This window comes from Galeopterus variegatus, unplaced genomic scaffold (genome assembly GCF_000696425.1).
Source record: "Galeopterus variegatus unplaced genomic scaffold, G_variegatus-3.0.2 Scaffold4205, whole genome shotgun sequence".
Taxonomy (NCBI): Eukaryota; Metazoa; Chordata; class Mammalia; order Dermoptera; family Cynocephalidae; genus Galeopterus; species Galeopterus variegatus.
In genome coordinates, this window is record NW_007730316.1 from 80,463 (window position 1) to 106,955 (window position 26,493).

The following is a 26,493-nucleotide window of genomic DNA, read 5'->3' on the forward strand; positions in this document are numbered from 1 at the left end:
GCACCGCGCTCAGCCAGTGAGCGGGAACCGGTCTCCACATGGGATCCGAACCCTTGGCGCACTCTCCAGTGCGCCACCGGGCCGGCCCCCAAAATTATATTTTTACAAATATTTGTTCATTTAAAAAATAATTTAGTTATCATTGGATCTAGGAGCATTATTAAATTTTAACTAAGAATTTTATATTTTACAAAGGAATTGGATAAAAAAAACAAATCTAATTATTCTGGAGCATGTTTCACAAACCAAAAGCATCTTTTATATTCCTAATGAAAAGATTTTTGAAAAGTAATTTGGCTCAAAATATTCAAGGTGTCTAAAAGATAAGATTTCTACTCCTAGGTAAAAAAAACTAGGTATTTTTGATCCATTTGGAAAAAAATGCTGAAAATAGTATTTTAATTGAGACTTTCCCCTGTTTTATTTACAGATTTTACTCATGATTCATTCTTTTGCTTTAGGATAAAGGCTAAATGAGAAGATATCAATTATTTATATTTGGTAGTTAATTTGAAGGTTTAAAATCCCTGCTCCTCTGAAACCATTAGGCAAATTTCTAACTAAACAGATGGGCCTTAAATACGTTTTACAAAATTTAGATTGCCCAAATGGGAACAATTAGAGGTAAATAATACTGTAACCAGTATATGTATTTGGAAAGAAGTTTCTCTTCTCACTGGAAAACTGTCACAACAGAGTGTTCTATATCTTGCACATGAATGCAAAAAGGCAACCATTTCAATTTGAATTACTGTCATTTATTGTATATAAAATTCTCTTGTTTACAATGCATTTTAATGCCATATGCATCTGATTTTTCACATGTATCACATCTTCTCACGTCTTTCTACAACCTTGAAATGTGTCAGTATGCATATTAATTCCATTGCATATATTTATTTACTATGCTACATTACACTTACATTTTTTAAATATGCAGTATTTCCCATTGGAGGTTAATGACAAAAATAGATTGCCCTGCATTTTTCTAATATCTGTGCTGGAAAAGTTAACCTTTTTGTGTGTGTGCTTGTTAATGTGTCATTAAGGTACTAAAGCAACATTGTCCAATAAAAATATAATGCAATCTACAAATATAGTTTCAGTTGTTCTAATAGCCACAATAAAAGAAGTAAAGAGAAATGAATGAAATTAATGTGTAATAGTAATATATTCTGTCCAACCTAATATACATCCAAAATGTTATCATTTCAACATGTAATCAATATATAAAAAATTATTGAGATATTTTACTTTTTTCTCATACTAAGTCTTCAAAATCTATTATTTATTTTACACTTACAACATATCTCAATTTATACAATAAGTATTCATTGGAAATACCTTATCTGTATTTAGATTTCATAAAATATTATAGTTAAAAAGGTAAATTTATGTGTGTATGTTTTTCCAAAACAAACTTGAAAGTGTTCCAATAACTGAATCAAGTACAAAGAATCGTTCTTCTGAATATTTGCATCCACATTGACAAATAGTTGATTTGACTTTCGTGCAGCAGCATACTATATTCAAAACTACATCTCAGTTAAATAAGTTCACTAATTCTTATAGTATCAACTTGGCATTATTAGCATTAATTTTGAAATCAAAACACAATTCTAAATTTATTGATAACAACAAAGCCTTCAAATTTGTCTTATACTTTTGCAGCCAATTTACATAGTAAAGTCAATTATAATTAAAATATTTTGCATATTCCTTTATGGGTCAAATCATTCTTATTGATTTGCATTCTGAAAAGTTTCAGTTTTAACATATATTCTCATACCTGTATAGCTAGGTCACAGATAAGTTTTTTTCCCCTCAATGATGTCACTCTTATAGATGTTATTTTCTAATCACAGTAAACACATAGATGCTAATATTACATTTTACAGAATTTCAGTTAACTGTAGCCTATGGTGACACTACATTTCATTAGCCTGGAGTGAGAGCCTTTTGTGCACATCCCTTCTCCAAGTAAAGGCAGGCCCACTTTTCTACATGCAGCTTCATGTTTGATTGCTCCCTGGTGGCCAATCTGCAAAGCAGGGAGCCCAGATAGGGCCTTCTTCAATTGGGCAAAGTATGCATGACATTTGCATCAAGTTAATTTGTCTTTTTATGTGATAATCTATTGTTTTGCATTTCTTCTGTTTTTAAAATTCTAACCTCCTCTGAAAAATCCCCACTGTTCAAAACAGAGACTTTATCCAAACAAGTCTTTATCCAAACAGGAGTATTAAATCACCAATTTGAACCTATTTTTATATTTATTCCTAAGTCAGCCAGGAACTTCTGGGGCTAAAGTATTGCCACTAGGCCCTTTACTGGACCCAGGCGTCTATTCATTCAATGTAACCATTTTTGTGTGATGATTTGGTTATTCTGTGTCTTTATCACTTATAGTATAGCTCACTGAGGACAGGTTCTGTGTCTGTATCCCCAGAGAACATAATAAGAGCTTAGTAAATATTTGTTGAATAAATGAATGAACGAATGGAATTCTCTAAGACAGAGCAAGCAAAGGACTAAATATCAGTTTAATTAATTTAGGCTGGTTTATAGATATTGAATATTTTTAAATGTATTATACATCATGATATCCAAAAATGAGCATTGAAATTTTTTGATGTTTTTATTCAGGCCATGGAAGCAGGACTCTCAGAGGTGAAAAGTGAGCTACAGTCACGTGATGATCTCTTGAGAATTATAGAAACGGAACGATTACAGTTACACAGAGAATTATTAAAAGTAGGAGAGTGCCAAAATGCTCAAGAAAATAAAAAGAGGTATATTCTTTATATTTGACAGTCTGAGAGAAACTTCTCAAAACATGTTTGAATGTTTTTAGAGTTTTATATTTGATTTTTTGTGTTGTTTTGTTTTTTGGCAGCTGGCTGGTACAGGGATCTAAACCCGTGACCTTGGTGTTATAAGGCTGCACTCTAACTAAATCTGAGCTAACGAGCCAGCCTGAGTTTTATATTTGAAAGTAGAATAAAAAATCTACTTTGCATTAACATGCTGTTAATTAGTGAATCATAATAATAAATATTAAAAATAAAATTAATGGTTATTTTCATCTTTAAAACCTTCATTTACCTCAAAAATTATATCATGTTCTGATTTATAGTTACTTCTGTCACACTGAGTCAAACATTTTCTTAGAACTTTTATTCTTCAATGTCATAAAAACAACAGTATACAACTGGTATTTAGTTATCTATAATGCAGAGAAATAAGTTCTATTCCATATTTTTCCATTGTTTCTATCTTGATTGCCTATAAACCTGATGTTAGCTTTTTCACTTGTAAATGTTGTATTTATTTTGGCCTCCACACTCACCACCTTGTCAGTTTTAGTAAGGGTCCTCATTAAAACATTTTTTTTTCCTCTTTTAAAATCAGACAGATAGGGCTGGACAATTAGCTCAGTTGATTAGAGCGTGGTGCTGATAACACCTTGGTCCAGGGTTCAATCCCTGTACCAGTCAGCCACCAAAAAAAGAAAAATAAAATAAATCAGGCAGTGTATACTTCGTAAGTACAAAAGAAATGTGAATGCTGAAGATTATTAAATGTTTATGCTTGTGAATAGACAGTTTGACTGCTCTTATAGTTAATTGATGTTCTTATTCTCATTAGAACTTGAATCATTCTCAAAATCAGAAAGCTAATGTCAGATCAATGAATAGCCAAACGGTGAGAGATATTTTATTGAATGGTGATTACATTGTTTTGAAGGCAATAATTATTTCTTCAGAGTTGTGAGACCTGCTAGCATTTCTTTGAGGTCCATGCTTAAGAACAAATGGCAAATTAAGATCCCTAAAAATGACCTATTGGGTGTCTCACCAAGGATGGCAGAATGCCTATGCACCAGTCAGCATTATTGAGTGCTCTGTATACAAGCTATACATCATCATCACTTGTCATTAATAAATCTATTGGATATTTGTTATGTATAAGGTGTTGTTGCAGTGTGCTGAGTTGGTGAGAAATGCCTTCACACAGAGAAGAATGTACATGCCTAAAAGCATAAGAAATTTCATAGAAAAGCACACCATTCAACACATGTCTAGCTCTGGTTTTGTGAAGGTACTTTCTCTGGCGCTCTTACAAGGCCAATGCTGAATTCCAAACATTTCCAATTTTCCTTCAATACATGATTTGATCTAAAATCTTGCACTTATTCACAGATTTGGCCGATAGAAACTCTTTTGTTTTGCCTGTTTGCCATCCTATATTTAATTTGGTATTTATTTTGGTCTCCAAGCTACATCTTTCTCACTCAGAGGGTATTCCTCAGTTCTAGTTTCATCAAGTTCTGAGATTTAACGAATAGGTATATATTTAACCTTTCACAGCTTCCATTATCTTTTAGACCACTCAGCCTTCAGCTTTCCCACTGAAAGTTTCTAATCCTTTTAGTTTGTTCTCATATGAGTGCTGGTCGATCTGCTTTATTGTTTGTTTTCTTTTATTTGGACTTTGCTCCTATTTTACAGTTGCATTAAGGTGAAGCCACCCAGACTACTGAAACTAGACAGGCGGCAGTTTTATAGACATATTAGAGTGATATTTTTATTCGTTTTCACCTTTCTCAACGATGCTAAGATTTTGTTAGCTTTTTCTTTTCTTTTCTTTTTTAGTTGTAGAAGCACCTTGAACTGATATGTTCTGAGAGTTATTAAAAATAACTCCAATGCCCTTTTCCTACATGCCAAATTATGTGATGGTTCCTGTATGTATTTCATCAGCACTTTATAACAGCATGACTACTGTTTTCTTCTTTGCACCTGTCCACACTGGACTTTAACACTTGTTCCATTCACTCACTGAACTTTGCCAGATCACCATGAGGTTTGCAGCATTCAGTTCAGCATTCCACCCCCCCGAAATTGCTTAGGAACATTTGAAAATTAGGAAATTTTATTTTTCACTTCTTCCAAATCATCACAAATAAGGAAAATTTAAGACTGATCCTGAAATAATATTTTAAGAAAATATTAGATAAAATGGAAAATAATCACAATATATTAGTAAGTGAGAAACAAAAGGAGACTGAAAAATAATGCATACAATATTTTCTAATTGTATGGGAAATGTGTATTTAACATTTATACATATATATGCATAGGGAAAAAAGACAATTAATGTATTAGTCTGTTTTGTGTTGCTATAACAGAACACCTGAAACTGAGTAATTTATCCGGAAAAGAGGTTTATTTGGCTTACAATTCTGGGACAGCTGCCTCTGGCATGGGGCTCAGGCTTCTTCTACTCATGGCAGAAAGCGGCAGGCAGCCGGCGGGTATGAGCAGATCACATGGCGAGAGGAAGCAAGAGAGAGAGAGGGGCAGTGCAAGGGTCTTTTAAGCAACCAGCTCTCACGGGAACTAATAGAGTGAGAACTCATTCATTAATCCCCCCAACTAGGGAGAGCATTAATCCATTCATTAGGGATCCACCCCCATGACCCAAACTGCCACATTAGAGATAAGATTTCCATGAGTTCTGGGAGGACAATACATCTGAACTCCATCATTCCACCCCTGGCCTCCCAAAGCTCATGTTCCTCTCACATACAAAATACAATCATTCCATCCCAACAGTCCCAAAAGTCTTAGCTTGTTCCAGCACCAAGTTAAAAGTTCAAAGTCTCATTTGAGACCAAAAGCAAAAGTCCTTCCAGCTGTGAACCTGAAAAACAAAAGCAAATTTATCTACTGCCAAGATACAATGGTGGAATAGACATTGGGTACACATTCCCATTCCAAAAGAGAGGAATAGGCCAAAAGAAAGGAGAAATAGGCCCCAAACAAGTCTGAAACCCATCAGGGCAGACATTGTCTTAAAGCTCCAAAATAATCTTCTTTGATTCCAAGTCCTGCATCCTGGGTACAATTGGGCATCTGAGACTCCAAAACCTTGTGCAGCCCAACCTCCACAGCTCTGCCAGGTGCAGCCCAGTGGGCCACACTGGTTCCTGTGGCTTTTCCAGAACTGCATTGCACGTTACCAATGGCCCTGCAGTTCTGGGGTCCTGGCAGCAGCCCTGCTACCTTGGCTTTACTAGACATTTCCCTGGTGGGGGCTCTCTGTGGGTGCTCTGACCCCACTTCCCTGCTCTGCATTGCTTTAGTAGATGGCCTCTGCAGTGGCTCCACCCCTGAGGCAGGTCTCTACCTGAGCCCCCAGGCTTTTCCATATATCCTCTGAAATCTGGGTGGAGGATGCCACACCTCCACTGCTCTCATGTCCTGCCAGCCTGCAGACTTAACACAACGTGGACACCACTGAGGTTTCTGGCTTGTGCTCTCCAGAGTTGCTGCATGAACCACACTTGGGGCTGCTCCAGCCAGAACAGCTGGGAAGCTGGGAGCTGGTTCCCGAGGGCAGCTGTGCCCCAGGTCTGTCCTCCAGGACAACTCAGTCATTCTAGGCCTCAGGGTCTGTGATAGGTGGGGCACCCTTGCAGACTTCTGAAATGCCTTCAGGGCTTTCCTCTCATTGTCTTGGCTATTACCATCTGGCTGTGTCACCATCAAGCTAATGTCTTTAGCAACTAGTTTATCTGCTTCACCCTTGCATTTTTCTCCTACTCTCTGCTTCTCTACCTCATGGCCAGACTGCAAATTTTCCAAATCTTTATGCTGTGCTTCCCTTTTAAATTCTGGCTTTACATCAAGCCTTTGCAGCCATAACTCAGAGTAGGCTGTTACAGGTAACCATGCAGCTTCCTTAATGCTTTGCTGCTTGGAAATTTCTTCTGCCAACCATTCTGGTTCACAGTTCTTAAGTCACACCTTCCACAAAGTCCAAGGGCATGGAAACAGTTCAGCCAAGTTCCTTGCTATGGTGTAGCAAGGATGATCTTTTGTCCAATTCCTGGTAAGTTCCTTATTTCTATCAGAGACTTCATCATCTTCATGGCCTTTACTGTCCACATTTCTATCAACATTCTGGTCACAATGATTTAACCAATCTCTAAAATGTTCCGAACTCTCCCTCATCTTTTTGTCTTCTTCTAAGTCCTCCAAACTCCTCCAACCTTTGCCTAATACCCAGTTCCAAAGCTGCATCCACATTTTCAGGTATCTCTATAGCAACACCCCACTCCTTGGTACCAATTTTCTGTATTAGTCTGTTTTGTGTTGCTATAACAGAATACCAGAAACTGGGTAATTTATAAGGAAAAGAGGTTTATTTGGCTTATGATTCTGGGACAGCTGCATCTGGCGTGGGCCTCAGGCTGCTTCTACTCATGGCAGAAAGTGGCAGGCAGCTGGTGGGTACAAGCAGATCATATGGTGAGAGGAAGCAAAAGAGAGAGAGAGAGGAGGTGCAAGGGGCTTTTAAGCAACCAGCTCTCGCAGGAACTAATAGACCAAGAACTCACTCATTAATCCCCCCACCTAGGGAGAGCATTAATCCATTCATGAGGGATCCACCCCCATGACCCAAACTGTCACATTGGGGATCATATTTCCATGAGTTCTGGGAGGACAATGCATCCAAACTCCATCGATTAATATACACAAAAATTCTAAATATCATCTTTCCTGGATGATAACAATATGGCAGTATATTATAGCTTGATATACTCTATTGTCTACAGTTCTATATCTTTGATAATCAGAAAAAAGCAATCTAGCCTAGTCACATGTCCCTCAGGGATATCACTATCAATCTATGTTTTTTGAAAGATCCTCAATTTTCAATTTTTTAATTCGTTATTTCTCCATCATTGCTAAGATTTAATTTGTTGTTTTATCTGGGTGGTTTAAGTTTTTGATGTGTGGAATCTTTTCAAAAGTTCTTTGGAAATCTGAAATTATACTCACTTATAAGCGGGTATATTCCTCAAACACCACACCACCAAAATAGTCAAGCCTAACTTCCAATAGAAACCATACTGCTTTCCCCCACCTGGTTAACTTTATTTTTGTGTTTTGATTACTTTTATTTTACCAATTTGCCTCATATAGAAGTGAACATTACCTCCTTATACTTCTCCAAACTTCCTGTGGGAATTGCACTTTTTATACTAGTTTTTGCTTTTTCTGTCTAGTATTAATATGTGGTTACAATTCCATTTTATAAATTGAGCAGCCAAAGAATAGGTCTATTTTAGCTCTTTCTGATCTCTGGTTAGACTGTCAGATTGTGTCATTTTTGATCTCTATTATGGAGCAGTTGTTTCCCTTGGACTTCTCATGACATAGTTTCCACAATGTATTGTAAAGTTGGGTGTGTTTTCTTTTGTAAAAAGTGGGTCCTCTATTTTATTATAGGAAGCAGTCTTTTCTTCTTATCCAAAAATCTTATCTACATATACAGTCCCAATATTCTGCCAATTTTTTACATATAATTGAAATCCCATATTAATTGCTACCTTTATTTTTTTTATTAACACAATTTGCACTCAAAGATGTAAATATCTATGGGATCTGAATGTATTAGAACTTGCAATTTCTGTAACCAGAAATGTTTCCAACAAAGTAATGATCTATCTCTGTAGCCTTCAATGGTCTAAATTAAGAATATGATCATAACATTTATCAAGATAAGCTTAATTTTTACTCATTTTATTTTTAATTTGTAGACTTGAGTCATCTTATTCACCTTCATTTAAAGAACCAGAAAGGAAAAGGAAAGAGCTGTTTTCAGTGATCCCAAATCAACCAAATCATGAAAAAGAATTGAACAAGGTAGGAAAATAATGAGCTCTATTCTTCCAGGTAGATCTGAAGCTTTTGCATACAAAGAGGTAAAAATTTTTCCTTCTCATTTCCTTCTTTTTCCTTCTATATTTTCTCCCGAGATAATAATCTAACAAGCCGCTAATTCTGACATTGATTGTGTGAGACTATAAAGAACACAAGTCTTGGGTTATCACTCTGCTGCTAGGAGACTGCCTATGAAACATAGAGGGCCCACGTCTCTGTAAGTTGTGGCTTACAGTAAAAGGGCTAAGAGCACAGACTCTGATATTCAAACACATGCATGAGCTTGGGGAAGTTGCCTGTGCACGTTGCTCAGGATCCTCATTTCTAGGACAGGGATAATTAGTACCTACCTCATAAGGTTGTGATGAGGATTAATTGAGCTAATAATAGCTGCTACTTAAATAGTACTAACCATGTGCCAGGAACTATTCTAAGGACTTAAATCCTAATTTATTTCTCACAACCATCTTATAAAGTAGGTCCTGATATTATCTCCTTTTTACATTTGAGGAAACTAAGGCACAGAAAAGTTAAGTAATTTCCCCCAACATTACACAACTAATAAGTGGCAAAGGCCAGATTTGAATCTAGGCCCTCTGGCTCCAGAGTCCATATTCTTACCCTAGGTTAAAATCCATGAGATAATGCTTGTGTATTAGTCCATTTTTGCTGCTTATAATAGCATACCTAAAACTGGGTAATTTATAAAGAAATAAAATGTATTTCTTACAGTTTTGTAGGCTGGGAAGTCTAAGGTCCAGGGAACATTTCTGGTGAGGGTCTTCTACAGGGTTTCTCTACAGCAATGCAGGCTGTCACATGGCAAGAGAACAGGCTGAGCAAGAGTGAGCTAAACTTCTTACTCGCTCTCCTTATCAGACATTTGAAACAAACCCATTATCAATCCATTCACAAGGGCACAGTCCTCACAATCTAATCACCTCTTAAAGCCCCCACCTTTCAAATACCATAATCGGATTTCCTACCCTCCTACCACTAATGCAATGGAGGTTAAGCTTCAATGAGTGTTGGGAGAACATTCAATCCACAGCAGCATGTAAAGTGCCTAGAACTGCTGCTGTTATTAGTTTTATCCACATTTTTCATTGAGCACCTAACATGCACCTCACACTGTGCCAGGAGCTAGGAATACAAGGATGAGTTAAGACCTGGGCACTGTGTTTAAAGAGCTTATGATTCTGTACTTTCCTACAAATAGTTTATATTCTCTTCTCCCTTATAGTAAAATCCAGTAGTAGCTTTCTTTCAACGAGTTTATTATCATAGCTACTAGCCACCTCTCTGGTATTTAGGTTTGAGGATCAGACAGAATATTAAATGCTATAAAATCTAAACAGTTGTTAAAAGTTAAACAAACCTGAGCATGGCTTTGAATTATCAACTAATGCCTTGTATAGTGCTTTATACACAGTAAATGAAAATAAATATTTAGAGAATGAATTAATATTAAGGCTAAGTTCCTCCATAAGTGTATAGGGTAATAAATTCAGTTGTTGTTTGTATAAATTAAACAATCATTTATTGAGCTTCTAGTAGGACTACAGCTATTCTGCTAATTTTTATAGGAAGGAAATACAATGATATGAAAGACAGATCCTGTCTGCCAAAGAGTTGACTGTGAGGAATCTAATAGAGGTAAAATGTAGAAAAGGTGTTACAAATTAATGATCATTTTCCTGATATTTTGAACACATTAATACAACATAATCCCATGAAACTGATCTTACTAATTTTAAAAATACAACTTTAAAAAACTTCTCTTTACTGATGTCCCCAGTGAACACATTATGGTGAAAGATTGATTAAAGTCACCTAAAGTATAGTTACACCATCCTTAACCTCATAGACTTAGAAGGTATGATAAAACTTTGAGTAATATAAAGAATCTACTGATTTTGCACTGTTTTGACATGGTGGGAGGGAATATGAGGCACAAATCTCTTTTTACACTCTTGGAGACCACTAGAGAGTGTAATGCTGTGCAGAAAAGGTAGCAAATGAATTGTATATAAATATCTATAGCTTCCAGGAAATGTTTGTGGAGAGCATTTTAATTCCCTTGTAATAAAACCAGTAAGAGCCATGTATTATAAATCTTACATTTTATTTCCTTTCTCTTTTTCCAGTATAAGACTATTTTTAGTCATTTATTTTGTGATAAAATTCACATTTTTAATAAAGCCAAAATTCATTTGGAGCTCAGGTAAATTAATCTCATTGAGAAAGAAGTTTTGCATTATAACATGTGTTTAATATCTTTACTATCTAAACATTGCAAAGATGCAAATATAACAAAAATAGTTTAGTGTTTTTTTGTACTTGTATATTCATTTGTCTACATTTTAAAACTTCCAGTTTAAGAGGAACATGTTAAACTACACCATAGGGATGCAATCAGCAAAATCCAAACTGGGACAAACTACAGAACAACTCTGTTATTTCATCAAATAAACTGCAAAGAAAAAAATTGGAGACAGAAGTGATTAAAGGAGATTTGTAATATTGTCCTTAGGGTTAGGATACCTATACACCAGTCTCCTAGTCTCCTCCTTTGCTTTCAGGAGCTAGGTAACCTAGGCCCAGTCAGATCTCTTCCCTGTGAATCTTTTTTTTTTTTTTTTTTTCATTTGATAAATGGTGGGCTTAGACCATGTGATTCGTAAGGTCATGTCCAACTCTGAAATTCCAAAAATGTTAGTAAGAATAGAATCAGATGTGGGTTGGTGGCATAAAGCCTGTTTTGATGAATGAAATTTGCCTCTGGACACTTGTACTTCCCATGTTAGGTGATCTCATTCTAGGCATCATCCCTAAAACCCAGCTTTTTCCAGTGTGTCACCCACCTTTTTCCAGTGTGTCACCCACCTTTTAGGGCCCTGCCCACAACAGGTTGCAGAATTCAATGGGTAAGGTCATAGGTCCTAGAATCAGACTGCCTTTCACCAGGAATGTGACCCTGAAAAGTTATGTCCCTTAAGGGCATTTTCTAAGAAGCTAAATAGAGTAATTTGCAAAATACAGAAATATTGTGTGGATTAAATGAGACGATGCATGGAACGTACTTAGTACACATAGACACAAACGAAGAGACTTTAAAAAGATATATTAGCCAGTCACAATGAGTAGATCATATTTAGATCCGAACTCAGTCAAACACACTTAAAGAACATTCATTATATTTTTGAGACAACTTTAAATTTGAATACTTCCTGGATATTTCATGATATTAAGGAATTGTGGTGGACATTATAATAGTATTCTGGCTATGTTTAAAAGAGAGAGAAAGAACCCTTATTCTTTTAGAGATACATACTAACATTTAAAGGTGAAATGAAAAAAAAATCCATTTTAAAAGTTAGTGTCCTGGGGTAAATTCATATAAATTTCTTTTGTGGATAGCCTCTACTTAACGCTCCAGCCTTATTTCTCACAACGCGCTAAGTCCTGCACTAAGTCCCAGCTACTCCAAATTCCTTTTAGTTCACTCCGTGTGCATTGCACTCACTCACTCTCTCTCCCCCCACCCCATGCCTTCACTGCATTCTTTGCCTGGGACCCCTTCTCTGTCTCTCTGGAGTGGCTTCCGTTCATCCTTCAATATTGGGCCTGATGACCTCTCCTCTGGGAATCCTATCCTGACATCCCCAGGCTGGGTTAAGCACCCTCCAGTACACACTGCTAACATAAAGTGCTACACGGTACTGTAATTGTCTTTTTATCTTTCTGTTTCCTCAATGGACTATGATTTTTTTGAGATGGGTTATTGTGTACTTCGTATTTGAATCTCAAGAATTAGAAACAGAGAGTGGTTTCTAGAAAGATGCTAAGAGGCTGGACCAAGACAGCAGTAGTAGGAATGGAGAGCAGAGGTGAGATTTCATAGAAGTGAATTTGCTGTCCAACTGTATTTGGAAGGGCCAGGTTGGAGAGGAGTCCAAGATGATCGGGGGCTTCTGACATGGAGGTTAAGCCAAGATTACAAATGTGAGAGTCTCTCCAAGCTTAAGGGGAGGAAGTGAAATGTTTTCATTAATGCATTACATTTGAAATTTATTATAAAGTGATTCTGAAAAACATAGTGTGTAGTCACAAAAACAGTACTGAATTTAAAACCAAGTATCCTCGGTTCTAGTCCCAGCTCTGCCAGTTGTTTACTTTATGACTTTGAGAAAGTCACTTAACAAGCCAGTTTTTCTCCATAAAGAGTGCTTGATAATACTTTCTCCACCTTCCTGTCAAAGTAGTTATCAAAGTAGATCAGTGGTAGGTGATGATTTGCATACAATAGAAAATAGAAGTGAGAATGAAATTTTTGAATTGCAAGGGAAAAAGTAAATCCTTATTTTGCGTCCATTTTTTTATTTACACTGATCAGAAAAGGAGGGTAAGTGGGGCCTGCCAAAGTTTTAGGATAGGAGGACTGAACATGGCTAATCAAAGTTTTTAGCTGCTCCATAAGTAAAAGGATTTGTTAGTATTTTACAGTCTCTATCTGCTGCAGATAAGAAGCAAACTCCACCAGGAGGAAGAGTACCACAGCTCCGAGCAGGAAAGAATGAGGAACGAAATCTCTGACCTAACAGAAGAGCTTCATCAGAAGGAGATCACTATAGCAACTGTCATGAAGAAGGCTGCCCTTCTTGAAAGACAGTTAAAAATGGAATTAGAAATAAAAGAAAAAATGTTAGCAAAACAACAGGTATGCAAGCAGGCCGAGCAGCACGTGTCCAGGGCACACTCTTGCTCAGTGCCTATAGTAGCCTTCATTATTGACCAATAAAAAAGAAAAACATTGCATTTCTCAGCATTAGTTCTGAGACTAACATCACAGAAATGTTTTGTAGTGTTGCAGAAATGTTTGTGCAGGTCACATAAAACCTTTGTGAGATAACAGTGTCTCCAGAAAAGAACTACGGAAATAAGTGAACATCCACTCAATGCACAGCATGGTTCATGGGGAAAAAACAGCAATTGTAACATTTTACTGTTAAAATACTGTGACTTCCTTCCTTCCTATTTATTTTTTAAATTCCCACAATCCCTTACTCATGATCAAATTGGTAGCCTGATACTGAGAGCACAGGGTTTATCTGCCTTTTTCCCCTAAATCTAGAGGTTTTGATAGCCCCATTCAATATCTTTCTAGGCATAAGAGGTTCACATCACAAATAACACAACTATTTAAATCCTGTGTATTATAAAAACAGAAAAGATTCAGCCTTTGCCCAGTCATAAGCCTTAAACTGTGATTAATTTGAACAATACACAGGAAAACAGCATAGATGGGATAACAGGATTTGTTGTACCAGCATAGAGAAGCATATTATATAGATGTTAACCATGTTCTGGGTATTTGAATTATGAATTATTTTTATTTTTACCTTTTAATTTTTATATATTTTCTAGGTTTTGCCATGAGCATATATTTTGTAATTTACAAGAGTAAATCTTTTTAAGGCAAGTATTTTGTATAGAAAGGAGCCCTAGATAGATAAAAAGACAGACACTATATCCACATACTGTTAAGTAGAAGAGATCAGGGAAATAAAAAATTAAATTGAGACAAACTGAAGTAGTCACAAAAAAAGAGGAAAATTTGGCAAAAATATCAGAAAGAACAAAATTAAACGTGAAAGTCATAAATTATGTATTGTAAAAATTAATCAGATGTTGAAGAAATTTAATGGACACTGTTATTCAAGCATGCTTTAAAAATTGTTATTTTTCTGGTGATAATTTGCATACAATAGGAAATAAAGATAAGAAATGGATTGGAATTGGAAGGAAAAAAGTAAATGAGTCATTATTATAAGTATCTGTTTTTAATTTAGCATTGATCAGAAAAGGAGGGTAAAATGAAATAAAATAAAAAAGAAAAGGAGGATAAAGTGGGGGCTGCCAAAGATAGGAGAACTGAATGAGAATACCTGATTGATAATGATCATAGCTAAGAAGAGTTTCCCTTCACCCCACTTAGAAGAGATATGTATTCACAAAAGAAAATTAATTTTTAATAGAATTATGAATTTTTATTATAACATTTACATTCACCTTTTATCTACTAATCTTTCAGGTCTCAGATATGAAATATAAAGCTGTCAGAACTGAAAACACACATCTGAAAGGAATGATGGGAGATTTAGACCCTGGACAGTACATGGTAATACGCTAAAATCATTCAATAAGCTGAACAAAGAGATTACTTAGTTGGTCACGATTTACCCAGACATCATTTACTGAGTGCTTGCTACATGCCGGGCATGCAGGAGTTGGGGTGACGAATTATCTTGAACTACAGTGTAACTAACTTTTATCCTCAGGCTTGAACATTTGAATTTCTAGTTTCCTCCCTCGTTCTTTTTTTGGACTGGGCTCAGTTCCGATCATTTCCCCAAACATGCCAAGTATGCTATTTCCTTGCTTTTGCTTTTGCTGTTGCCTCTGAAATCCTACATCCTGACATTCAAGTGTCAGCCTTCCCCTCAACGAAGCTGCCCCTGAAACCCCAGTCAAGGAATCGTTCTGTCCACACGTGGTTTTTACTTCAGTCTCAGTTGTTTTGTATCTTGTCACTTTCCCAACGGATGGAAAGCGGGGACCATGTCTTATGAATGTTTGTTTCACCGGCACCTCACAGCATCAGGCATAGATTGAGTGTTCAATGCGTATTGGGATTGAAAACAGGATGAATAAACGAGTCACTGAGGATAAGAGCTTCTGGTTTTAACCATTGACTCTACAGGTTTGCACAAGGCAACCTAAACAGGCTCTGTGCTTCTCATTTCAATTTTTTAATGTAACAGCTGAAGGTAGATTTTTATATGAGAATTTTTATTTATTGAACAAATGAAATATCTTTGTTACTTGTTTAAAATTTATTTGTTCTGACAGAAAAATTCTAAAATAATTTTTCTACCATTTGAGGAATGGAGAGGATAAGAGATGAGTGTAGTAATTGTTTAAACTGGCCTCAATTTCTACGGCTATAAAATGATGGCGGTGAATTAGGAATTCTCCGTGGTCGCTTCTTAAGCTGTGATACTATATTTCTATGATATTATGTACTTGTTCTCATGATAGTCCAGATTCTAGCATTAGAAGAGTAGAAGCATTCTGCCTTCTTCTTTGGGCATGGTTATCGATCCTGTGGTTGCAGGATAGATGGATAAAAAGGAAAGCATTTATGATTTCCCGATCTGTTATAATAAAAAAATCTGCATGTCCCCTAAGACTTTTCATTTCTAAACGCTAAACACACAAAAAGTTAAATCAGATCCTGCCCCCATGTGTGTCTTTTTTTGCTCACAAGATGGTATTTTATTATTTTTTAAATTTTAATCTGAATGTTTTTAGGCATATATTCTGGGTTATCACAGGCCCCACTGAGCCTGCTTCACTCTGGCTCCTGGAAGCTTTTGGCTTTGTTCATTTATATTTGTTTTGTTTTTTAAATAAATAAAACACACAAAGATGTGTAAAGAAGCAGCTAATTATCCACATCCCTAGCCCCAATCCCAATTTGGACCCCAAAGATATCCAGTGCTAACAAACTAGTGTGTAGCATTCCATAACTTTTTCCTTGCTTGTGCACACATATGGAGGGGACGAGGTGAGTGTTTTTTACAGAAATAAAAATATAATTTATATAAAATATAATATTCCAAAACTGGAAATCTCTGCGAGTCAGTAAATAAACATCTTTTTATTTTTCCTAATTTTTTAGAAAAAAATATATACTCATGTAAAATATACATGATTTTTAATAAATTGAATCATAACTTACAGACTGGTAGTTTTAGTGGTCTTTTTTTTTGCTTGCTTGTTGCTTGCTTGTTTGTTTCACCCCTCCCGCTTCCCTGCAATCCTCTACCCACATCATACCACATCCACCAGATAATACATGTTAACTACTCAGTATGTATCATTTTGTACGTTTCCATATATACATTGTTCATATACCTATTGGGGGATTTTATCATTTTTAAAAAATTGGATCATATTATATATACTTCTCTATGTTTTGCCTTTGTTCACTCAACAACCTCCCTTGGAATCCTTCCAAGTCAACTGGTTTCTTTATAATGGCTTAATAATATTTCATGGTATGGATATACCCAAATTTATTAAACTATTTTTATAATTATTTCAACCATAATTTATTCAACACTTTCCAGATTTTTGCCCAAATGAACAATATCCTAAGAAAAATCCTTATCTTGGAATAACTTCTAGAAATGGAATTGCTGATTCAAAGGATATATGTGTTTGAATTTTAATATTTATTGTCAAATCATATTCTACCATCTCTGTATGAGAGTACCTTTTTTTTCTTTCATCATTGCCAGCAATAGGTGTTATTGCTCTTTTTAATTTTTGTCAATCTATGGTTATAAAGTAGCTTCTCAGTAGTACTTTAATTTGCGGTTCCCTGACTGTAGGTGAGCATATTTTTGTATATTTACTGGCAACGTGTACTAATAGGAATTCATTATATCCTTTGCTCACTTTTCTTTTGGGTTGTCTTTTTCTTGTCAGTTTATAACAGCTCTTTTCTAAATCTGTTGTTTGTAACTTTGTTTCTGATACATTTTTGCCATATAAGAAGTTTTAAACTTTTTATTTGTCTAACATGTATATCTCTTTGTTTTTATCCTTGAGTTCTCTTCCTTGAATAACACTGTTCTTCCAACTTCTAGACATATACATAGCATCTTAGGCTTTTTTTGAAAGATATTTATAGTTTTCATCCAAGTCTTTAATCCATGTGAATTGTGATTTTGCATGTGATATAAAATGAGAACACAATTTAAGTTTTTATATGAACATTAAGCTCAATTTATCCAGTTTCTCCTGATTACTTCCTATTGCATTCTTTCGGAATTGAATTAAGTTTATACTTTGAAAGATTTGAAATTTTTATTATAGTAAACTTTCCCATCCAAGAATATGGCATGGCTTTCCATTTCTTAATATCATATTTTATCTTTTTCAATATGATCTAATGATTTTTTTGTATAGGTTTTGTGCTTATCTTTTAAAATCTGTTCACAGGTATTTTACAGTTCTTGTCACTGTTGTGAATAGAATATTTTCCTTTTTCTATATCTAGGAAATTATTGTTAATACAGAAAAATATCCAAATTATCTAGTAAGTTTTTTTACTAGAGTTTCTTGGGGTTTTGTTTTTTTGAGATACACAGTTATATCAACAAAAATAGGTAATCTTATCTTCCTTTCCACTGTTCATATCAGGGTTTTTTTGATCATATTGCATTTGCTATAACCTTCAAGAAAAAAATAATAGTAGTGATTGCTGGAAGATTTTCTAGTTCCTGATTTGAAATGACATGGTTTTAGAGTTTTGCTGTTTAGTGTAATATTTGTTCTTGATTTAAAGTCTTTATAGCTTTCTATTCCTATTTTAATTAGAGTTTTTATTAAGAATTGCTGCTGTTTTTTATCAAATGCCTTTTTAGTATATGTGATATCATATGGGTTTTGTCCTTTAATTTGTTGATGTGTAATAGACTATGGTTAACAGACTTCCTGATATTGATCCACCTTTGAATTCCTGGAATAACCCTTCTTAGTCATTATATTAGTTTGAAAGGGCTGCTATAACAAAGTACTGAAAACTGGGTGGCTTAAACCAACAGAAATTTATTGTCTTATAGTTCCAGAGGCTAGAAGTCCAAAGTCAAGGTTTCAACAGAGCTGTGATCCCTCTGAAACCCGTAGGGGAGGATTTTTCTTTGCGTCTTCCTAGCTTCTAGTGATTTGATGGCAATCTTTGGGGATCCTTGGCTTGTGGATGCATCTCTCCAGTCCTCCGTATTCATATGGCATTCTCCCTGTACCTCTGCCTTCACATGAGCGTCTTCTTCCTGCATTTCTTCACAGCATCTTCTCTCTATGTGTGTCGTTTCTGTGCCCAAATTTCCCCTTTTATAGGACACGAGAAATTTGTATACAAATTTCCCCTCTGTATAAGTCACCATTGTAAAATGGTGACCTCATTTTAACTCAATTATCTCTGTAAAGACCCTATTTCCAAAGAAGGTCACATTCTGAAGTACTGTGGGTTAGGACTTCAACATATATTTGCAGGGAGGACACAATTCAAACAATAACAGTGACACTCTAGTAATTTTTACGTGTTCCCGGATCCTATGTGATATTTTACTTATAAATTAAGATCTGTGTGTATAAATGAGATTTCTATATAGTTCTCTCTTTTTCTACTTGTTTTAAAGTTATGCTGGCTTTATAACATAAGTTAGGAGCTTTCTATCTTTATGAGTGGTATAGAATAGTTTAAATAATATAAGAATTATCAGTTCTTTAAAGGCTAAAAGACCTTAGCTGTGAAACTACCTGGACCTAGAAGCTCTTCAATTACCTTCTCATTCTCTTTTAGGGTACTTGGTAATATGTTCTTAAATATAAAACATGTAAATACACTACCTGTGTAATTCAAATTTCACTACTTATTCTTAGGTTATTTTGGTAATTTGTATTTTTCTAGGAAATCTTTACCCATTTCAACTTGTTTCCTTTTTGCCAAAGGTAGCAATATCTTACTTTTCATTTTTTCTACATCCTGTTTATGCTTCCTTTGTTATTCCTAAGCTTGTATAATTTAGCACATTCTCTCTCTTTTGTTTTAACTCTGGCTCATAAGAGGTTTATTTATGTTATAAGTATTTAAAACTAGTGGCTTTTGGATTTATTTTTTTTCATCCATTTTTTCTAATTTTATTATTTTTAATTTTGTCAATTAATTTCTTCTTACAGATTCGTTTTAATTTGTTGCACTTTTTCTAATTTCTTAAAATGAAGAAAATTCTCTCATATCTGTTGTGTTAAAATCCCATAATTACGTAGTTCATTGTTTCTGAAATAATTGGAATGGATAAATAAACATAGGTTAAACAATTGGTGTTGAAATTTTACTTAAAGCAATAAGAAACAAGGTATTTACATCATTATTTTTAAGTCTTCTGAAATATGTGATATTTGGATGATATTAAAATAATAATTACTTTTTCCTTTCTAGACAAGGAAATTACTGGTATTGAGGTTGGCTATTTCTAAATAAATATACCTTGGAGAATTTTTCTGCTTGACTGTGAAGCTCCCTACTCATTTCCACCTAGGCAAAGAAGGGCATCTGCCCAGTGGGAGGAATAGGGGATCCTGCACTCGGTCACCACCTGGTGTATGCTCGGGGCCGTGCAGCTCCCGTGTTCCTCTGGAGAATGTACCGATGGGACTAACCACCTGGTGCCTAAGTTTTCCTGGGTCTCAGTGAGATACTTAGGATAGTAATGGAACTAGCAAGATGTTCCTGGATCTGAATGAGATGTTTTTGTTGGATTTGTACAGAAAACAAATGTGGAGAAAAGTGAGGGGATTTCTTTTATTCTGCTCCTGGGTAGCTAACAATGAATCAAGTTTATTATGATAGCTTTTTTTTTATTGCAAATTCACTTAGTCCTATAATTGTATTTATTAATTTTTCTTTAAGAAAGTTGTAATAAAATCAGATTTAATCAAAATTCAGAATTCGTAGTAGTTTTTAAGAAGACTAATTTGCCTTTCACTATCCATAAGTTTACTGAATAAAATAGTAGCATAAAAATTAGTATTCTCACAATAATTAAAACATCGATTTACTTACTGAAAACTAACATACTAACCATAAAACATAATTAAAGCCAGTCTTTCTGTAGAAATATTTTGTTAGCTTGATTATTATTGTTGAATATATGTAACTAAAAAGAAAAACTGTACATGCAAAATGCTATTATTCAGACATTTTAATAATTCAATTGGCTTCATCCTAGTTGTCCAAGTAAATAAGCACAAGGAGGTTTTGCCATTTCAAGAATAAATAAATGGATTAAAACTATGAAACTCTAAAATTTTGAAATAAACAAGAGTTAAGTAATAGGCCTATAAAAAACTTACCAGAGGGCCGGCCCGGTGGCGCACTGGAGAGTGCGCCGCTTGGGAGCGCGGCGGCGCTCCCGCCGAGGGTTCGGATCCCATGTGGAGTCCGGTTCCCGCTCACTGGCTGAGCGCGGTGCGGGCGCAACACCGAGGGTTGCGATCCCGTTGCCGGTCAATAAAAAAAAAAAAAAAACTTATCAGAAATACAGAGATAGATTTAATTCATGTGTATTTTCACATGATAACCATCTAGTGGGGGAGATATTCCTGAAATCCCTAGGAAAGTTTTCAAGAAAAACATGAAAGGAAAGAGCCCCCCAGAAAAGTTTGTTGTCAAGAAAAATAAAATTTGTTCTTAAATATAAAACATGTGAATATACTACCTGTGTAATTCTTTCAGGTCATGCTCACAACACTTATTTAATTATGATATATTTAGAAAATGTGGGGTCGTTAAAAATTATTACTATTATTCTTAATTACTTTAAATCAACATTGGGCCAAAAATAATCACAGGTGAAATCTAATTTTATAGAAAAGCTTGAATAAAATTTTAACTGAACAGCAGACCATCAAGAATTATATATTTTGACTGGTAGATGTCTTATTAGGAGTTAAAATTTTGAATCTTATCCACAACCTTTTTCAATCAGATCTTCCCATATGAATTTTTTCCTTATGGAGGGCAAAATTTTATAAGACTCTGCCTCCTTTATAATTTTTGTAAATCTACTCTAATTTTAGAATAAGCATTTCTTTCTGTTTTAAAGCAAAAGGCTACAGATTACTCTTTTATCAGCATTTGTGTCTCTCAAAGAGTAAACATTGAGAAATTCTAGAGTCAAGGGCCTAGCAAACAGAGAAATGCCTTCAATGGCCTTCCTTTTTCAAGGAGCACCCTTGGCCAATAAACTTAGAAATATATAACCCTTCCTGTATTGTTTTGTGGCAAAGTTTGTCCTCCTGGGACACTTTCTTCCATTCAAAAGTCAGAGCTTCCTACAAATTTACTAAACTTCTACAATGAATTAGGCAGTAAACAGAAAATGTAGCAAGCTGACTGGCCTTTGAGCAAAAAATAAGTAAATGTTTTTAATAACTAATATGTATATTTTTACACTTATTTATCAGTACTTATACTAATATGATAGTATATTAATAATTTTCAATGTGGAATTAGCCAAAAATTTTAGAAAATTTAGAGTAATTCCATGGGATCCCATCCCATATGAATGACACTCAAAACTTTAAATTTAGGAACTTCAAAAAGAAAGTTCTAAGCTATAATTATTTATAATCTCATGGACTTTGAACCATAAATATCTGGAGCTTCAAAAAAGATATTTTACTCAAGTTATGCTTTTTGTGCTAAAATATAACATTTCTGAAAACAGAGAACGATTATTTAATCAGCAGCTACACAATTCATGGATATTCCAATTATAGGACTAGAAAGGACTATATAGAGTTCTTTAAGGCATTTTCATGAGTATTCATTGTGAGAATATATCCTATTTTTAAAAAATTTTGAGAAGAAAAATTTAGACACTCCCTAGGAAACTTCTTGCAGCATTTAGTTAAAACAGCCCCGAAAATCCTTATTCCTACCCTAAAATTCTCATTTTGTGATTTAAATACGTTTCATATTTTATTCTGAGGACATATTAAAATTGAGTGGCCCCTACCAGATGGTAAAATTTTATAATGAAGCTATGTTACTCAAAATTGTGTTGTACTGGCACAGTCTTAACTGTAAGATCAATAGGATAGAATGGCTCAAAATCCAACCCCTTTCATATGGATTTAGCATATAATTGTTGCATCAACCTACAGGGAGGAATGGATGTTTTAACCAATATGTGATTGAAACAGTTGCAATAATTGATTATTAATTTTTAGTTTCCTCTTTATACCAAGATTAATTCCAAATAAACTAAAGAATTAAATGTAAAATAATGGAGTTATAAAACAAATAGAAGAAAATATAAATGAATATTTATTAGCTCTTAGAATTAAAAAAAAATAAAAGCAAGGAAGAAGTCACAAAGGAAAAAGGCTGATAGATTTCACTAAATAAAAATAAAAAACAAATCTTTCTGGATGAAACACACCACACACTGAAATTAAAACTTAAAAATCACATGGAAGGGCTGGCCAGTTATTTCAGTTATTTAGAGCACAGTGTCTTAACACCAATGTCAAGGGCTTGGATCCCCATACTGGCTAGCTGCAAAAAAAAAAAAAAAAAAAAAAAAAAAAAAAAAACAAAACATATTTTCAACTAATTTAAGAAACAATGGAGTACTATACCTAATGTTAAAAAAAAAGTCTTTCAAATTAGTAAGAAAAACCCAAACACCCTGGAAAAAAATGAGCAAAGGACACAAACAGGCAATTGACAAAAGATGGAAAAAAAATTTGCCAGAAAATAGGTGGAAATGTATTCAGCCTCGCTAATAATCAAATAAATAAAAGTTACTATTTTATCTATCAAGTTAGCAAATTTAATAAAATGGTAATATTAAATGGTTTGTGAGTGTGATAAAGTAGGCCCTTTAATACATTAGGGACGGGAATTTATGAAATAGGACTTTATGACACTTATGTGGGGAAAAATGGCACTTTTTTCCTTGAAAACGTTCATACAGTTTAACCCAGTGGTCCCATTCCTTGGAATCTATCTAAAATAATATAGACCAAGATTTGTGTGTAAGGAAATCAACACAGTGTTGTTATTTTGAAAACAAACTAAATATTCAATAATAGAAAAATGATTAAATGAATTTGTTTATTCCTCTACAATGCAGTCATTGAAAATCTTATTTTCAAAGAATATATGAGGGAATCTTCAAAAAGTTAATTGAAAGATTCATATTATCTTTTAATTATAGTTTTCCATGAACTATTTAAAGTACCCTTGTATAATGTTCAGGGGGAAAAGCAGTCTCCAAAACTTTATTGGATTTTATACATTACAATTTTTAATTATGATTACAATTTTGTAGTACTCATATGTTATATTTTGTATTAACTACATTGTATTTCATGCTGATATTTATATATTGATTATAATTTGTAAGTATCCATACATAATTATATTGATATTTTATGTTGATTGTATTGTATTTTCTACTGATTAAAAAAAAGAGACTAGAAAGATATAATTGTTAATAGTAGTTATCACTGAGTGTTGTTAGTACAGAGTATTTATTTTGTTCTCAATAATTTTCCTTATTTTCTATAATCACATGTATTATTTTACATGCCCATATATTATTACATGCCCATGTTTTATTTTAATCAGAAAAAAATTCTTTTTAAATTGAAAGTTATGTGATGCCTATTTCCATTATTAATCCAACATTAGAAGGTACATCTTATAAAGACAAAAATTTGAAAATCTAGCCAATTTATTCTAGATACAGAGAACGATAATGCAGAGTAAACCTTTTCTGTATTGGAGCATGGGCAGTATTGTATGCACTGCTTTTGTTGCAGATGTGTTGATTGGCAGCCGTCACTGAGTATCTGCTTGTCGTGAGGTAGGGGGTGGGAAGGAGCATTTAGGAGGCGAGCAAGAGTAGAGCCACATTACTTGGGTCAAATGAAACGGCCTTTGCAACACACATGTCCAAGCACACAGAAAAATACATTACTCATAGGGGACAGTTTATTCAGTGATTGTTTATTTTGTTCTCTAGGGCATGGACTTCACTAACAGGGACTATTCAAGGCATACATCTATTAACAAATTGGAATATGAGAATGAAAGGCTCCGAAGTGATCTTGCAAAACTTCATGTCAATGGAAAATCAGTATGGACTAATCAAAATACCTATGAAGATAAGACAGGAAGATATGCCTATCAAAGCCAAATAAAAATGGGAAAAAATGAAGACAGGTATGTTGGCTCCATTATATAAGGACATAAGTTTAAAAACGTTTCATTGAATTTTATTATTTTACAGTCATGTGTGGCTTAATGACAGGGATACGTTCTGAGAAATGCATCGTTAGGTGATTTTGTCATTGTGAGAACACCATAGAATGAACTTTCACAAATCTAGATGGTATAGCCTACTGCTCCCAGGTTGTACCACCATCATGTATGCTCCGCCATTGACTGAAATGTCATTCTGAAGCACATGACTGTAATTCAAATTATAACTTTATATACTTGCTCTGCAGTTGTTTAAAAGTTTATTTTATAGTGGTAATTGCAGTAGTCTAGATACATTGTTTTTTTTTTTACATATTCTGTATTTTCAGTAGCTTTCAAAATATGATAGTGAAATAGATGGAGTGTTATAGTGGACTTTATTTTGTTAGTCACTTAAGACCATTCTTGGAAGCTGATGTGGTATACAAAATATACAAATAAGGGCTGGCCATTTAGCTCAGGTGGTTAGAGCATGGTGCTGATAACACCAAGGTCTGGAGTTCAATCCCTGTACCAGCCAGCTGCCAAAAAAAAGATACAAATAAGCATACCAATAAGTAATCTTATTTTTTATGTCATGGGAACAGAGAAAACTAGATTTTAACATAATATATTGTTTAAACAAAATAGAAAATATAGGAAGATGTCACTTCTCACTTATCTTCAATAATATATATACTTCATATGGACATTCTAGCAGTGGGGACAAACAATTGGTGACTTCATAGGGAAGGAATCTATGGATGTATGAGAGGTTTTCTTCAAGTGAAGAGAAATGTATGGAAAATCAGTATCAACTGTTCACATTATTACTGTGCCATTTAAAATGTCTTAGTTCAAAATTTAAGTATATACATTAGCCATAAAAAATAGGCTAATTTATCCAATTTTAATAAAAGATTTATGGAGGCAAAACAGTCTCTGAAGGCTTTTCACTGTTTTCCCAAACTTGGAAAATGCTCAGCAAAATAAACAAGTTTTTTTCCTACAGGATTTTTCAGAGCCATTAATATGTTAATTTACATTGTGAGTTTCAGAGGAAAGGTATGGAATGCAGTATTCCCCAAACTTATTTGATATCATATTTATTAATATTCCATGGCACTGAGAAATGGTGAATTAATAGGTCCAGACTCAACTTCAATACAACATTTGCATAGAAGCTCATAATACTTAGCATGGAAAACCTTACATATTGTTTTGTTTTGTTTTTTTCTGACCGGTAAAGGAATCATAACCCCTGGCTCGATGTTGTCTGCACCACATTCAGCCACTGAACAAACTGGCCATCCCCATATGGGATCTGAACCTGCGGCCTCGGTGCTATGAGTGCCGCACTCTCCTGAGTGAGCCATGGGGCTGGCCCCATATTGTTTTTATATAACAGAATAAATACTTACAACCTTAGTAAATTTGCATACCCTTTCTCACCCTCAAGTTCCCATCTGACAAATAGGGATAAATTTTGCAGATTTTAGTAAAGATTATAGGAGAAAATTGTGTAAAACATGGTTCCATAAATGTTAGGCATTATTAGTATTTATAATAATATTAAGACTTCTCCAACAACTTACAGTGCCTAGAAAGCATATTTTGGTAAATAGACAAAGCCTGAATCTGACATTTCCTCAGAGACAGTCCTGTAGGGCAGGGGTGGTGCCAGGCTCATCTGCCCAGTTGTACAGGTAGATAAATCCATACATCCATGAGACATATTAAAAACTATGTCTGTTCTGGAGAATGACAAACACTGGCGAGGACGTGGAGAGAAGGGAACACTCCTACACCGTTGGTGGGACTGTAAATTAGTACAACCACTATGGAAAACAGTATGGAGGTTTCTCA

At 34.5% G+C, this 26,493-nt stretch overlaps 1 protein-coding gene across 1 annotated transcript in view; it reads left to right on the forward strand.

The window, feature by feature from the left end:
- Positions 1–26,493, forward strand: part of CCDC67 (coiled-coil domain containing 67) — a 99,470-nt gene that overhangs the window by 39,862 nt on the left and 33,115 nt on the right. Inside the window, exons 7-11 of the mRNA XM_008586992.1 lie at positions 2,647–2,792; positions 8,612–8,717; positions 13,258–13,455; positions 14,830–14,916; positions 24,410–24,609. Of these exons, the coding sequence (XP_008585214.1) occupies positions 2,647–2,792; positions 8,612–8,717; positions 13,258–13,455; positions 14,830–14,916; positions 24,410–24,609 (737 nt within the window). The remainder of the gene's footprint in view (positions 1–2,646; positions 2,793–8,611; positions 8,718–13,257; positions 13,456–14,829; positions 14,917–24,409; positions 24,610–26,493) is intronic.